At 36.3% G+C, this 14,179-nt stretch overlaps 2 protein-coding genes, 1 long non-coding RNA gene and 1 pseudogene across 3 annotated transcripts; 3 read left to right on the top strand and 1 right to left on the bottom strand.

Moving 5' to 3' along the window:
- Positions 1-929: 929 nt before the first annotated feature.
- Positions 930-2,844, top strand: LOC106328797 (eukaryotic translation initiation factor 3 subunit F). The gene is made up of 6 exons (XM_013767316.1): positions 930-1,300; positions 1,586-1,665; positions 1,768-1,997; positions 2,155-2,276; positions 2,374-2,487; positions 2,577-2,844. Exons 1-6 carry the CDS (start codon positions 1,055-1,057, stop codon positions 2,664-2,666), a joined length of 882 nt encoding a protein of 293 aa, XP_013622770.1. The 5' UTR covers positions 930-1,054; the 3' UTR covers positions 2,667-2,844.
- Positions 2,845-6,681: 3,837 nt separating this feature from the next.
- LOC106329191 lies at positions 6,682-7,888 on the top strand. The gene is made up of 2 exons (XR_001267756.1): positions 6,682-6,935; positions 7,291-7,888. It is a non-coding gene; the product is annotated as an uncharacterized LOC106329191 (long non-coding RNA).
- Positions 7,889-7,927: 39 nt separating this feature from the next.
- LOC106329914 lies at positions 7,928-8,178 on the bottom strand (annotated as a pseudogene).
- Positions 8,179-12,524: 4,346 nt separating this feature from the next.
- Positions 12,525-14,165, top strand: LOC106332749 (uncharacterized acetyltransferase At3g50280-like). The gene has a single exon (XM_013771243.1). It carries the CDS (start codon positions 12,592-12,594, stop codon positions 14,026-14,028), a length of 1,437 nt encoding a protein of 478 aa, XP_013626697.1. The 5' UTR covers positions 12,525-12,591; the 3' UTR covers positions 14,029-14,165.
- The last annotated feature ends 14 nt before the right edge of the window (positions 14,166-14,179 follow it).

Here is a 14,179-nt window from a genome sequence, read left to right as displayed (position 1 = left end):
AAATCTTCATCTAGGTGGACTTGTTAATAAAATGACAAATATATTTTTTTTACGTTTCGGCGGAAAAATAGCATTTTTACGGTTTTGGCGAAAAATATTTTTGTGATTTTTGACGAAAAATGTGTTTTTACGGAAAAGTGCATTTTTTTGGTTTTGGCGGAAAAATATGTTTTTATGGGTTTGGCGGAAAATACGTTTTTGCGGTTTTGGCGAGAAAATTGCATTTTGCGGTTTTGGTGGAAAATATGTTTTTGACGAAAAAGTGTGTTTTTACGGGTTTGGTGGGAAAAGTTTTTTTCGCGATTTTGGCGGAAAATGTGCATTTTTTTTGCCTTTTTGACGGAAAAAATGCATTTTTGCGTTTTTGCCGGAAAATATTTTTTGCGGTTTCGGCGGAAAAATACATTTTTCCAGTTTTGGCGGGAAATGCGTTTTTCCGGTTTTCGCGGGAAAATGTGTTTTCCACTTTAGGCACGAAAATGCGTTTTTCCGTTTTTGGCGGGGAAAATTGCGTTTTTCCGGTTTTGGCGAGAAAATGCATTTTCCGGTTTTGGCGGAAAAATGCTTTTGTGGGGTTTTGGCGCGAATATGCAATTTTTTTGGGGGGAGGGGTTTGGCATGAAAATGCTTTTTCGGTTTTGGCGGGAAGGCGCGAATAAACATTTTGGTCCAAAATCAATTATTGATATGATTTAATAACAAAACAGCTTCTTTTTAATATTTATGTTTTTTTTTAAAGTAATCATTTTCTTATTTACAAAATTTAGGTCATTTAATTTTTATAAAAATTTAGTTTTTACACAAAAAACACAAATATAAAAATTAAATTTTAAAAAAAATTAAAACAAAAATAAACTCGCCTTTTGATTTTGAAGCATGTAACTACCGAATCTCATAATAGTCCAATAAAACAAATAATGGGCCAACTGCTTGGCCCATTAGCGGCTAATCTATCTCCGCTGATTCATCCATCTCTCCTCTACCGCTCGCATCGGAAGCCCTAGAATCTCCAGACTCGCGCCTGTCACCGTTCTCGATCCTCACAATCTCAACCATGGCGGCGACGAACGAACACACCGTCTTGCAATTCGTGACTCCGTCATCGACGGCCTCCACAACCACCCAAGTGCTCACAGCGCGAATCCACCCACTTGTTATCTTCAACGTCTGCGACTGCTTCGTGAGACGACCCGACTCAGCTGAGCGAGTCATCGGCACTCTCCTCGGATCTATCCTACCCGACGGAACCGTCGATATCCGCAACTCTTACGCCGTCCCTCACAACGAATCTTCCGATCAGGTTCTGAATCCTTCTTACAAATCGCTCTGTCTTCCCTTACGTACTGTGTTCCTCAACGTTATTAATCTAGATCTGTTTGCTGTCTGAAGAGAGCAGAGCTATGTTCTTGTGAAAGTGTGTTGTCTATAGGATTAGTGTAAACGAGTGAGCAAGACATGAGTTATGTTCTTGTGAGAATTTGTTTTAGACGAATGAGACTGTGCCACGTGCTTAGCTGTTTCATTCAGCCTACCTGAGCTTGTGATGGTCATGCACTTTGAGGTTAATGGTTTGATATGGATGCAGGTTGCTGTGGATATTGATTACCACCACAACATGTTAGCTTCACACCTTAAGGTGAATCCGAAGGAAGTAATCGTTGGCTGGTACTTCTCAGTTTCACTCATATTATCACATTGATCAGCTTAGTGATGATTATTTCCAATGCTGTGATAGCTGATGGAACAACTTTTATTGATCTTCCGTAGGTATTCTACTGGTGCTGGGGTCAATGGCGGTAGTGCACTGATTCACGACTTCTTTGCTAGAGAAGTCACCAACCCTATTCACCTTACCGTGGACACTGGGTTCACTAATGGTGAAGGTACCATCAAAGCTTACGTCTCTTCAAACCTTTCGCTTGGTGACAGACAACTTGCTGCACAGTTTCAAGAGATTCCTGTTGATCTCCGTATGGTTGAGGCTGAGAGAGTCGGATGTGAGTATCCTATCTTATTTTAATCTCTCGAAAACAATTTCATATATGTATTGTCCTTGTCATGAGTTTCTGCTTGCTGATACAGTATCTAGAGATTGTATCCTTCTGATTTGTGAATGAGTGAACTGATTAAGAAAACATCGTTTTGATTCTGCAGATGATGTCCTGAAGGCAACAGCTGTTGACAAACTCCCAAATGACATGGAAGGAATGGAGCAGACAATGGAGAGGCTGTTGACTCTTATCAACGATGTTTACAAATATGTTGACAGTGTCGTGGTGAGCTTATTATACCCTTAAACAAAAAATAGACAAGTCTATCCACCATAGATGCATATGATCGTTATTGATTCATAGTTTTAATGAAATTTCTCAGGAAGGTAAGACATCTCCAGACAACAACATAGGACGATTTATTGCAGAGGCAGTAGCATCCCTTCCCAAGTTACCCCCACAAGTCTTCGATAACCTCGTGAATGATAGTCTCCAGGTAAAAAAGAAGAATCGCAAAACTTTCAAAGCCTAAACAAAACATTTTATTATAACTAATGGATGTGTGTATTGTGTTTGTTGTTGCAGGATCAATTGCTTCTGTTGTACCTATCAAGCATAACAAGGACACAGTTGAGTCTAGCGGAGAAGCTAAACACAGCTGCTCAAATGCTGTAATAAGCTTTTGTTTTGATAAGCAAGGTTTTGCTGAAAATGTGAAATGTTGCTTTTGATATCATTGTTTTTGACAACGTTTGTGTAAGATTCGGTCTCTTGTTGTAGCTTTCCTAAATTGCAACTTAGAAACAGACAAAAGTCCTTTTTCATGAGTTAAATTAAACGAAGTTTCAATAGAGTTGTTCATCAATTAAACGAAGTCATTGATTATGACAAGTTTTGATTGTGATCATGTATATGTCTCTTTAACTGTGCCTTGCTGTTATCCTGAGAATTGTTTCATAGAAGTTTTTCAACTGTACCTTGTTGATCAGAACTTAAAAACAAAACATAACAATGCTAAAACGATATACAATTTATTATTTTATCTTTTTTTTTTCTTTCTAAAAGGTGCAAATATGCGACAACTATTTAAGCAATGCTTAGACACCATATACAATATAATTTATTTATTTACGGAGTTATTATTTTAGTAAAAATAATCTTTTAAATTTATATTTTAAAAATATGTTTATTTTATGACACTATGTAGTAACTAAATTTTAAAGATATAATTTTTGAAAAACATATGAAATTCGTATCTACAAAATTTAATTCATATGAATTTCATATGTTTATAAGATTATTGGATATATTTTATATATCTTGAATCCCTATTATAAAATAAAATTTTGTTTTATATGTAATTCGAGAAAATAGTACTAATATATTGTAATAAAAATGAATTTTAGACAAAAATATACTATATTTTTGTTTATATTTATCTAAATTTGTTGTAAATATTATTATTTTATTATCTTATTAAAATTATATTTCATTTTACACTATTTTAACCTAAACCGAAAATTTATTAATTCGTCGTACTAATTTATAGAGTTCATATTTTACATGGATATTTGTTTCTCCGTATTTATACATTTATACGTCATATATCACAGAAACAATAGGGTCTCTCAATGACCCTAAATATAGGTTGTATATACGGTCATATATAACAAATATAACAATATACTTAAGCCGGTCTATAGATAGGTCAACATTAAAGGCATGCATGCACCTGTAATGTAAGTGAGCAACTTGTATACATTGTTTTAGACTTCTTATACAATATTATTCACAATAATCTAACTTATCATTCCATTTCACCCACCTTCACTCTACGGTTATTGATCTTCATAATCTTAGCTTTTTCTCTCTTCTTTACATAGATGTAGCATTATACGTATCAACCAATATATTAATATTCGAAAGTTTTAAAGTAGTGGCCTACTAAGCTGCTAAGGCTACATTGATCTCCGCCGAAAATCATTTAGAAAACGTTTTGTTAGTTCTTTAGATATTGCCTTTTTAGAACTAAAATTACATTTAAAAAAAACAAAAAATCACATTTTGAGAACCTTAGATCAACTAGACTCGTTTTCAATATAAGAAAACACATGTTTCAGTGGCTATCTACGACTATATAATTATGACTCAAGAGTTTCGGGTATCCAAAAGAATCCACTCGGTTCGATATTTGAACATGACGTCCGACCTCATATTTATTTCATAACTAAATTAATTCTAAAAATTGCTTTGTTAATAATGTGTAAAACCAAATGGAACCACCATCGGTAGTCCCGTGTGATACATTATGACATGATCTCCAATCAAAGTACCATACATGGTCCCGGTTTAACTATTAGTGTTAAGTATTTAACCATAAGCTAGACTGCCGAGATGTATCCATACAGTTTCGTGTAGGTACAAAGTCGAAGACAGATAAAACATACGGAGAGTCGTATTGACGTAAAAGTCTAATAGGGAATTTGCAGTGTCTACAATTTTAAAATATTTTTCTAATTTAAAGGAAAAGTTATAGAATTTTTTATAAAGTTGGAGACCAAAACTAATGTTTCATCCAACCTAAATTCAATGCATAGCTATTTTTTTAATGGTCAGTTGTTATATACCTATATTTGTCTCAATCAATCCCTCGTATAGTAGTTAGTAGTAGAAGACTACTATAGTAGACTAGTAGTGGTGGTTTTGCTTATATTTAATAATGGGCATTACTACTTACCTCTATAAAATAATGTCAGCTCATCTGTTATTCTTTTTTTTTTTGTCTAAATATTCAATATAGTTTTTGGAGAATAATTATATTAGCTAGTTACTAGAGAGTTGGATTATTTCCTTTGTAGCCAATTTAGGTCTGGATTCGATGCATTCACATGACATAATGGGTTCCAAACTTCCAATATAAAAGTTTTTGTCTATTAACTATCAAAAATAACAAAACTACTTTTGTTTATCCCAGAACCAAAAGAATACTAATTTTTGTTTATCCCTCAACCAAAAGATGCTGAGTGCATGGTAGATAAGCACATAATGCATTTAATAGTTTATAGTGAACACTAAAAAAAAAAAAATAACCGAAAGGAACTATTTTAAAGAAAATGCATAGAGATAATTAGTACTTTGTTATATAGATATACAAAGTACAAATAAAAATTTCCAAATTTTCTTTCAATCCATAAATTATCATGTGTAGGAGATGTATGAATGTATCAGATGTCTCATTCAAAATGATTGATAGAGAGTTGATATATATATATATATATATATATATATCTATTGAGACGACATTTTGAAGACTAGTTATAATAGTGATGATTGAACATAGCGAAAAACGGAACTTGACAAAGAATGAAAAGATTTTTTCTTTGTTGTTAAAAAAAAAAATGAGTCAAAGAATGAAAAGAAAGTGATAAATAGAAATTTAAGCTGTGGTTGATGACCAACACTCCTTGGTTCAAAGTATGTTGGTATGTTCATTTAGTTAGCGGTGCATGAACCAACATATATATAGTTTGTTTTTTTTGCTAACTAATGAACCAACGTTTTCAAGTAATATATACTTAACAAAAAAAAAAAAAGTAATATATACATTCTACTGATTATAATAAGTACACAATAGTACATTTTCACCAACGAGGTCTTGTCAAAGGTTAGACTTATGTTGTCATAATGTATAAATTATGCGAGGATAAGGAACTTCCTTTAAAATATACTTTCATTCTCAAGCATGAGATGCGATAAGATCATTCCTACATATTTATCTGAATTTTGTTGAAGATTAATAATGTCATCGTTAAAAAGTTATATAATGCAATTGACGACACTAAGAAAACTTATCAAACGCAAGATGATAACCTGAACTATCAAACAATATGTAAAATTTTAAAACTAATCTTAGTTTTGTTAAAGACTGATATATATAAAGCCATCTTTAACCAGATACTATTGTAAAAATATGAGTTATTTTTGGGTTCACCCCCTTCACCAGCCAATAGGATTTCATTATTTCAAATTCGATATCTTTTAAAAAAAGAAACAAAATATTATCAAGTTATATTATGTTTTTAAAATAAAAAAGTTAAAAAAATAGCAGTTACAGAAAAAAAATTAAAAAAATCTTTTTAAAAACACTAAACCCTAAATCCTAATCCCTAAACCCTAAATCATAAACCCTAAACCGTTGGATCTATTAATGTATGTCTGTATCACTATCCAAGTTCTACAAAAGTTAGTAAATTATGATTTGTGTTAGTACCATAATGCATTGTTAATTTTAAAAGCTAATGTTCTAATGAGAACTTTCCAGTTAATAGATGTTATATACTGCATATTGTGCGTGAATGACAGACGAACAGTTAAAGCAAGAAGCCAAGAATACTTACGTGTTGATGAATTAACATTCTCTACTTTTTCTTTTGTAGCAGCTTTTTGTTACATATAAACTACAAAGTCATCAATAAGTTTGGATTCATGAAACATCAATAATGTGTCCAACACAATGACAGAAACGCGTGTTGTTTACACACGCTCATGTGACATGTGAGAAGAGTCCTACTCCGTAGAGCGTAGACTGTAGATAAAAATCTAATGTATCGTTGAAATTTGAAAGTAGTCAATTTTGTTTTCAAAAAAGCTGAGCTGATCTGGAAACTGAAACTGAGTAAAAAAAGGCGATTTCAAAAACCCTAGATCTGCTCCGACGATACCGGCGCGTCCGCGCGCGTCAGGCCGTCGGGAGCTCCGATGTTCAGTAGTTAGTCTTCGTCTTTGCTTCACGATCAAAACCCCTCTCCTGCCGCTTTGTTTCCGGTCTCTGGTCAGGCGTGCAAGGTCTTCGGCGTTGGTGGAGTCCGGCGAGCTCTGGAGTCGAGACGCGGTTTGTTGCAGGGGTTCTGGGTGGTGGAATCGGATTTTGAGGCCGACATAGAGGTCGTGTTTCCCTTTCGATTTTCTCTCGAGGTCTCCTTGTTCTTGTTAGTGTTTTGGTCTAGTTGGGCTTTTGGTGTTGTTGGTTTTGTTTGGTTGTTTGTGCTTTGCTGAATTAGAGTGGTAAGGTTTGGATTTGGTATTAGCGTTTGTGTGAGGGTTCTTTTTTCCCTTTGGCTGCTCTTCAGAGTTTGGGTTTTGCTATGAGTGGGATTGAACAATTGGTTTAGCAGACTTTTGTCTAAGGTTAATGGGTGCGGTGATTGCTTGTCTTGTGTGGTTCTTTGTCCGGGAGTATCCGGTGATATTATGTTGACAAGGCTTCGTAGTTGTGGGGTTTAGTTGAGCTTCTTTTTAGGATTAAGTGGTCGTATGGGATTGCGCCAGATCCGTATCCGAAGGTTGTGTTGATCGAATTTGCGGTCCCTCTTGTCGGAGTATGAAGTCTCATGTTCTTGGAGTTTGGACGTTACCGTTTGGCGGGCGTAAGCAGCAGCGGTAAGTCGTGGTGTGACGTTAAGAAGTGGATGTTATCGTGTGCGGGTTTGTAGCAGCGACAATATTTTCCTGATCATTGGCCCGTGCTTGTTTCTAAAGTCTGTTGAATTATTTTGTTTAATGTTCGTTTGTAGTGATTAGTCGTAAATCTACTAGTCGAGTCTTCGGGTTCTACAAGTGGTTGGGATCGTTGGCGTGCCGAGTGCAGCATCGATTTTTCCAGATTATTGTTATCTGCTACTTTTGAGGTCTTTTGCACTGGTTTGTCGCATGCTGTGGGGAGCTATATCTAGTTTCTTTGCTTTGTTAAGATTGAGTTCGAAAGTTGCCCCAGTGTGGGTTCTAGCTGCCTGTTTTTTGGGCTCTTGTCTCTGGGGATGTCTTGTATCCGCCAGCTTCTGTATTGAACTATCGTGTATTTCAGTTATGAATGAATTTCAATTTGAGGAAAAAAAAAACCATTTTATTTTAATTGTGATGATCATAAAAGAATCACATCATAGGAGCGTAAACAATAAAGGTTGCTGATCATTCTTCTAACAACTAAACACTTCTCAATTAGTTGCCTGGTCTCTGGGATGGACGTTGTCAAAATAAGCCTTAATTAATTAGTGTTAGCTTCAAAAGCATCACGAGGCATATGAATTATACCTCCAGTCCCTGGCGCTACCATATTCCCCGAACCAGATCCAGTACCACCAGTTTGTGCTACATTGCCAGACTTTGCTCCATCATCTTTCGTGTCCATTTTCTTAAAATCTTGAAGACATGAGTTTAGATTAATTAAGAGGAGTGAAAAAAAAGGTTTTGTTTTGGAATGAGAACAAAACTTTAGAAGAGTTGGGTGAATTTATAGATGGTAATTGATCAAGTTACTCGAAATCAACACTTCCCAAGGTTATATCAACAAAACCGTTGTTTTCTCAGTCAATACGAAGTGGAAGTGAATTGGTAAAGGGAAAGAGCCTTGTCTTGGGAAGCTACTTGGGTGTTTCATGACGCTTGGAAATCACGATCACACAAATTATTTAAAATTTGTATACACAATGATCACCTGCTATAAGTAGGGTCCGAATGGTAACTTGCAGAACAACTGCGGGATAAATGCAATGCAATTCAATAGTAACAAAAATGTGTAGATATATAGGTATATGTAGAGATTTTTGTTATTATTAACGGCGATGCGGGGCAGTTGGTTACCATTCGGAGCCATATACGGCTCTGAATTCTCTTGAACACATATTCATATACACATATATCTACAGATAGAGCTGTAAATTGGGTTAGTCCACGTCCATTAGCCCATATCCATTTATTGTTTGTGGACAAAGAATGACCATGTCCATTAGGAACAATGTCCATTAAGGACCAGACCCACTAACACATATGTTTACATGAGCTGCCATGTAGTCCATAATGGAACATATAAGAAAATTTTAAAATTTAATCTATAAGCCTACAAGTTTTACAGTTTTGGCGGAAAACTTGATTTTGCGTTTTTGGTAGAAAAATCGATTTTACGGTTTTGCCGGAAAAGCTTGGTTTTGACGGACAAACTCGATTTTGCGGTTTTGGCAGGAAAACTCGATTTTCCAATCTTGCAAGGAAAACTCAATTTTTCGGTTTCGGCGGAAAAACTCGATTTTACGGTTTTGGCGGGAAAACTCGATTTTACGGTTTTGGAGAGAAGATGAATGGAGAGTAGGAGACTGGAGAATGGAGAGACGAACGTAGAGACTTTCTCTGATGGAACTCAGTTTCAATCGTCAAAGAGTCGCAGAAACTCCATTTCACGATGAAATGAAATTTTCCAATTTTTCACCAAATTTTGGAACCCCTATAAGTGTTTTTTTAATTTGGACGCCCATGTCCATATTAACCAAATCCACAAACACCCATAAATTAATTAGTTTCTCAATTTTGACCATTTAAAGCCCATCTGAAAATATGAGTATAACTAATGAAAGTCCAAATATATTTGGACATGGACGCCCACTGGACAGCCGACCCATTTTTCAGCTCTATTTACAGAGTTCCTCTCGCATTCCAATGGTTTGCCTGCATCCACCATCTCATTTATAAATTAATTATATCATCTTTTTTTTTAACAACAAACTAACTATATCATCTATTAACCATTATTTTACGTGAATTCACACGTTTTTATAGATCATATCTTAACTTAATTATACATATTACATTCCACGTACAGAACATAAAAGCTTAGTTTCAAAAAAAAAAAGAAAAAACATAAGAGCTTCACTCGAACTGTCACCCTGTCATACAGGTGGTAGATCTGAGAGCGTCAGCTTAATCTAGCTAGCGATAGAGATATTGATATATACTTCAATATTTGATCAACAACTAAATAATCTATATGTTCTAAAAAAACTAAATAATCTATGGTTTGCAAAAATCAACTAAATGACTTAGTTTCATATATAATTCAAGAACGAGAATAAATACAACGTACATATATTATATATACCAATAAATAAATTCCGGTTGATTATGTTTTTAATAGGCATGACTGATTGATTATGTATCAATTTATCCATATAATATCGAGATCTATACGTACATTAGATCAGGTGTAGCCTGTACTGCTGCTGTACGGGTCAATAAACGCTCCGAGTTAGACACATGTGTTTATGCCATGTGTGATAATTAATCCCTTGTTCACAAATCACAACACAAAACTCACGTAGTAGCAGACACTAGCCGTTCGATGAAAGTTAACAAACGTTGTTGTAGTCCCAATCCAACGGTCAAGGAGAAGCAGAAGACTTCAAGGGGCAGTTTGTAATAATAAAATCTCAGGGACGCCGACAAAACTGAAAATGACGGTTAACGATAATATTCGTATTATAATTGCAGAAACCGACACTTTATAGTAAAGTTAGTTCAAATATAAGCTATGTTTAGTACTATTTAATAATCTTTTACAATACTTTAATCAATACTATAGGCGTATGAAGTGTTGTGACAGTGGCCAAAGCTGTTGGAACTAGACTGTATCAGTTGAATATGAGATTCCTTACGCCGACTTTTCTCGGGATTTAAAGAATGACAACCCATTAACAGAGTGATTTACAATGTTTTAATTAAGCACACTTGCTAATTAGTGTTTGCGAGTTGATTGATCTTTGATTAGTCTTTTTAATTGTTTGTTTAAATTCATACATGATAAACGGTACAAAGGGTGCGTTACAAGTCTTCTTAGTTCAGATACCCCATGCAAATTTCTAGGAGTTCGAAGGACGTGGTTGTAGATTTTTCATATCTTTGTACATATAAAATCTTCTGGATTTGAGGATCTTAAGCTCTCATATGGTCAAAGATTTATGCAATATTCATCTCTTTTTTTTTTTTTTTATCAAATGCAATATTCATCTCCAAATTGTCCTACTCTACCTCAAATACACAAAACCAGATTTTGCCCATGTTTAAGTTTATAGAATTCAGTAACCTTTTCATCACTATTTTGAAATTTTGACTTCGTTGATAACTAGTTTTTGTTACATATTAAAATAATAACAGTATATACAGTATATCAGAGCACACATATCGTAGCATAATAACCAAAACAAATACAGTTCCTTCGGTAGCACTAAGTGCGTTTTTCCCGGAACCGACCGGATCAGCCGATAGGGTTTATAAAAAAAAAAAGCAAAACAAATACAGTACTGGATTTTCAGAATCGTATGATCCAGAGAAACAAAACAAATAGTATAGGAAATGGCTTAATATCTTTCTTAATTTTGCAACACATATATACAAAAACAGTCGCCAGTGACGCAGTTCAGTCAAAAATATGTAACTCGTCCATAACATATTGACCCGACCGTTCCCATTGGTTAGCTATTCGTCTAACACACTAACCAGGGCATGTACACGCCACGTTGATTCATGAGCCTCGAGAGTCCAGAATCTGCAGTAAAGTTGGGGATTCAATCGAGAATCTGCAGTAAACTTGGGGATTCAACACCAGTATTTTGCGCACTCCGATGCAAACCCCTTTCTTCAGATATTCTCTTCGAATTGAAGCAATACATATTAACCTAAACAATAAACACAACTTGGCTGCATACTATACATACATATATATAACATATCCTTACGTACATTGGATTACTGAGATTTATGGAGGAACTCTTTTGAAATTATTGATTTAAAACCTCATGAAACCTATGGGATGTAAACGTTCTAAGAGCGGTTTCAAGCATGGCTCATAGTGTTCAGTCAAATTTTCTAATACTTTTTTTCTGTTTTTATAGATTGTTTATCTAGAAGACTACCTTTTCTTTTCACAAAAAAATAATTTCTTCAATTTGCACAGTAGTTACTAATTAGCACACTTCATTTTACAAAATAATTGCAACTGTGGAACTATTCACTCCATTTCCCAACAAATTGTAGAATTATTACTATTTCTATTTCCTCCACCTATTTTTATCAAAAAATCATTTTGAAATCCCATTATAACATTTATAACAAAAATATAATTTACAGCAGATAAATCTAAAATGATGATATCATTACAATAAAATTATTTTGTATTAAAAAAACATCAGGATATATTTAAATAATTTATTAACATATGTTTAAAAAAAATCCAAATTATATATTTTGTGGAGAAAATAACAACAAATCTGATGTCACCACGTTGTCCTCTAAATGCAGTTTAAAGTCATTGCTTAAAACCAGTGGTTGATCATACAAACTGAATAATATTGAGTCGATTTTATAACCAACAAAAATTGAATGATTGTCCATCATCTTATCTTAACCAACAGTCTTGTTTTTTTCTAAAATGTTTTACACTAGTCGCATATATTCACTCTGTGTTTGTTGATTTAGCACCCTTTTACACACAAAAAAAGAGGATCAAATTTCCAGACATTCAGAAACAAGGAAACAATTTCGCAAAGTACAGAAGACACAAGTTGAACACAAACTCCAATTAAATAAATAAAAAGAAATAAAGACAAATCAAAGTTATCCACATCATCATATAGGATTCATGAACCTCTTCATCATCTTCCAACTATATATATACATACCTCTTCTCACCCATTCTGTTATGTCATCACACTCATATCCATCACACACCATTTAAGCACTGAGAGCTTAAAAACAGAACACGAAAGAGCCTACAAAAATGCCTTCTCTCGAGAACTCTGTAACTTTAATCTCAAGAAGCAGAGTCTTCCCTGACCAAAAGTCAACGCTCGCTGACCTCAAACTCTCCGTCTCCGATCTCCCCATGCTCTCTTGCCACTACATCCAGAAAGGCTGCCTCTTCACTCGCCCTCACCTTCCTCCGCACGCGCTTCTCTCTCACCTCAAACACTCTCTCTCTCTAACCCTCTCTCACTTCCCTCCTCTCGCCGGCCGTCTCTCCACCTCCCAAGACGGCCACGTTTTCCTCTCCTGCAACGACGCCGGCGCCGATTTCGTTTTCGCCGTCGCGGAATCCGTCCGCGTCCGCGACGTTATCGGCGGAACCGACGTTCCGGACGTCGTGAAAAGTTTTTTCTCGTACGACGGGGCGGTGAGTTACGAGGGACATAACAGACCGATCCTCGCCGTTCAGGTGACGGAACTAAACGACGGCGTTTTCATCGGGTGTTCCGTTAACCACGCCGTGACTGACGGAACGTCGCTGTGGAATTTCATCAATACGTTTGCTGAGGTGTCTAGAGGAGTTGAGAATGTGACACGTCAGCCTGATTTTACGCGGGAGAATGTGCTAATCTCACCGGCTGTGCTCAAAATGCCTCACGGTGGGCCCAAGGTGACGTTCAACGAGAACGAGCCGTTACGGGAACGGATATTCAGTTTCAGTAGGGAACAGATTCTTGAGCTGAAAGAGATGGTTAACAAGAAGAGAAGCTCGACGGTGGGTAACGGCGATATTAACGGATTTGAGGTGTTTGGGAAGCAGAGTAATGACAAGCTTAACGGAAAAGAGAACGGTAAACTGACGGAGATGTTGGAGAGTTTGTTAGGGAGGAACGACGCCGTTTCGGTGGAGATCTCGTCGTTTCAGTCTCTCTGCGCTTTGCTGTGGCGTGCGATCACTCGAGCGAGGAAGCTTCCGAGCTCTCAAACGACGACGTTTCGGATGGCTGTGAACGTTCGCCACCGTCTGAGACCGAAACTTGATCCGGAGTACTTCGGAAACGCGATACAGAGCGTGCCGACGTTTGCGACCGCGGGAGAAGTTCTGTCTCGTGATCTCCGGTGGACCGCCGATCAGCTCAACCAGAGCGTGGCGGCTCACCAAGACGGGAAGATTCGAAGCGTTGTGGCGGACTGGGAGGCGAATCCGAGGTGTTTTCCTCTCGGGAATTTCGACGGAGCGATGGTCACGATGGGGAGCTCGCCGAGGTTTCCGATGTATGATAACGATTTCGGGTGGGGAAAGCCGGTGGCGGTTAGAAGCGGACGGGCGAATAAGTTCGACGGGAAGATCTCGGCGTTTCCGGGGAGAGATGAAAAAGGGAGTGTTGATTTGGAGGTGGTTTTAGCGCCGGAGACGATGGCTGGGATAGAATCTGACGGCGAGTTTATGCGATACGTGTCTAAACAGTGACGGTGTTAATGAAATAACGTAACGGATTGTTTTTGTTTTCCCTCGAGAACTTAACGGTATAATATTGTAATGTATCTCTTGTAAGTTGACTCTATAAAAAATGTTTACATATGTTAGTATGTTACATTACATTCTGGCGTTAAAAGTTTTG

This window comes from Brassica oleracea, chromosome C3 (genome assembly GCF_000695525.1).
Source record: "Brassica oleracea var. oleracea cultivar TO1000 chromosome C3, BOL, whole genome shotgun sequence".
Taxonomy (NCBI): domain Eukaryota; kingdom Viridiplantae; phylum Streptophyta; class Magnoliopsida; order Brassicales; family Brassicaceae; genus Brassica; species Brassica oleracea.
The sequence above is the reverse complement of the archived record's forward strand: the minus strand, read 5'-3'. Positions and strand labels throughout refer to the sequence as shown.

Coding starts and splice junctions, on each gene's coding strand:
- LOC106328797 (XM_013767316.1), top strand. CDS start 1,055: ATGGCGGCGACGAACGAACACACCGTCTTGCAATTCGTGACTCCGTCA. Junction 2,277..2,373: donor AATATGTTGACAGTGTCGTG/GTGAGCTTATTA, acceptor GAAATTTCTCAG/GAAGGTAAGACATCTCCAGA. Junction 2,488..2,576: donor TCGTGAATGATAGTCTCCAG/GTAAAAAAGAAG, acceptor TTGTTGTTGCAG/GATCAATTGCTTCTGTTGTA.
- LOC106332749 (XM_013771243.1), top strand. CDS start 12,592: ATGCCTTCTCTCGAGAACTCTGTAACTTTAATCTCAAGAAGCAGAGTC.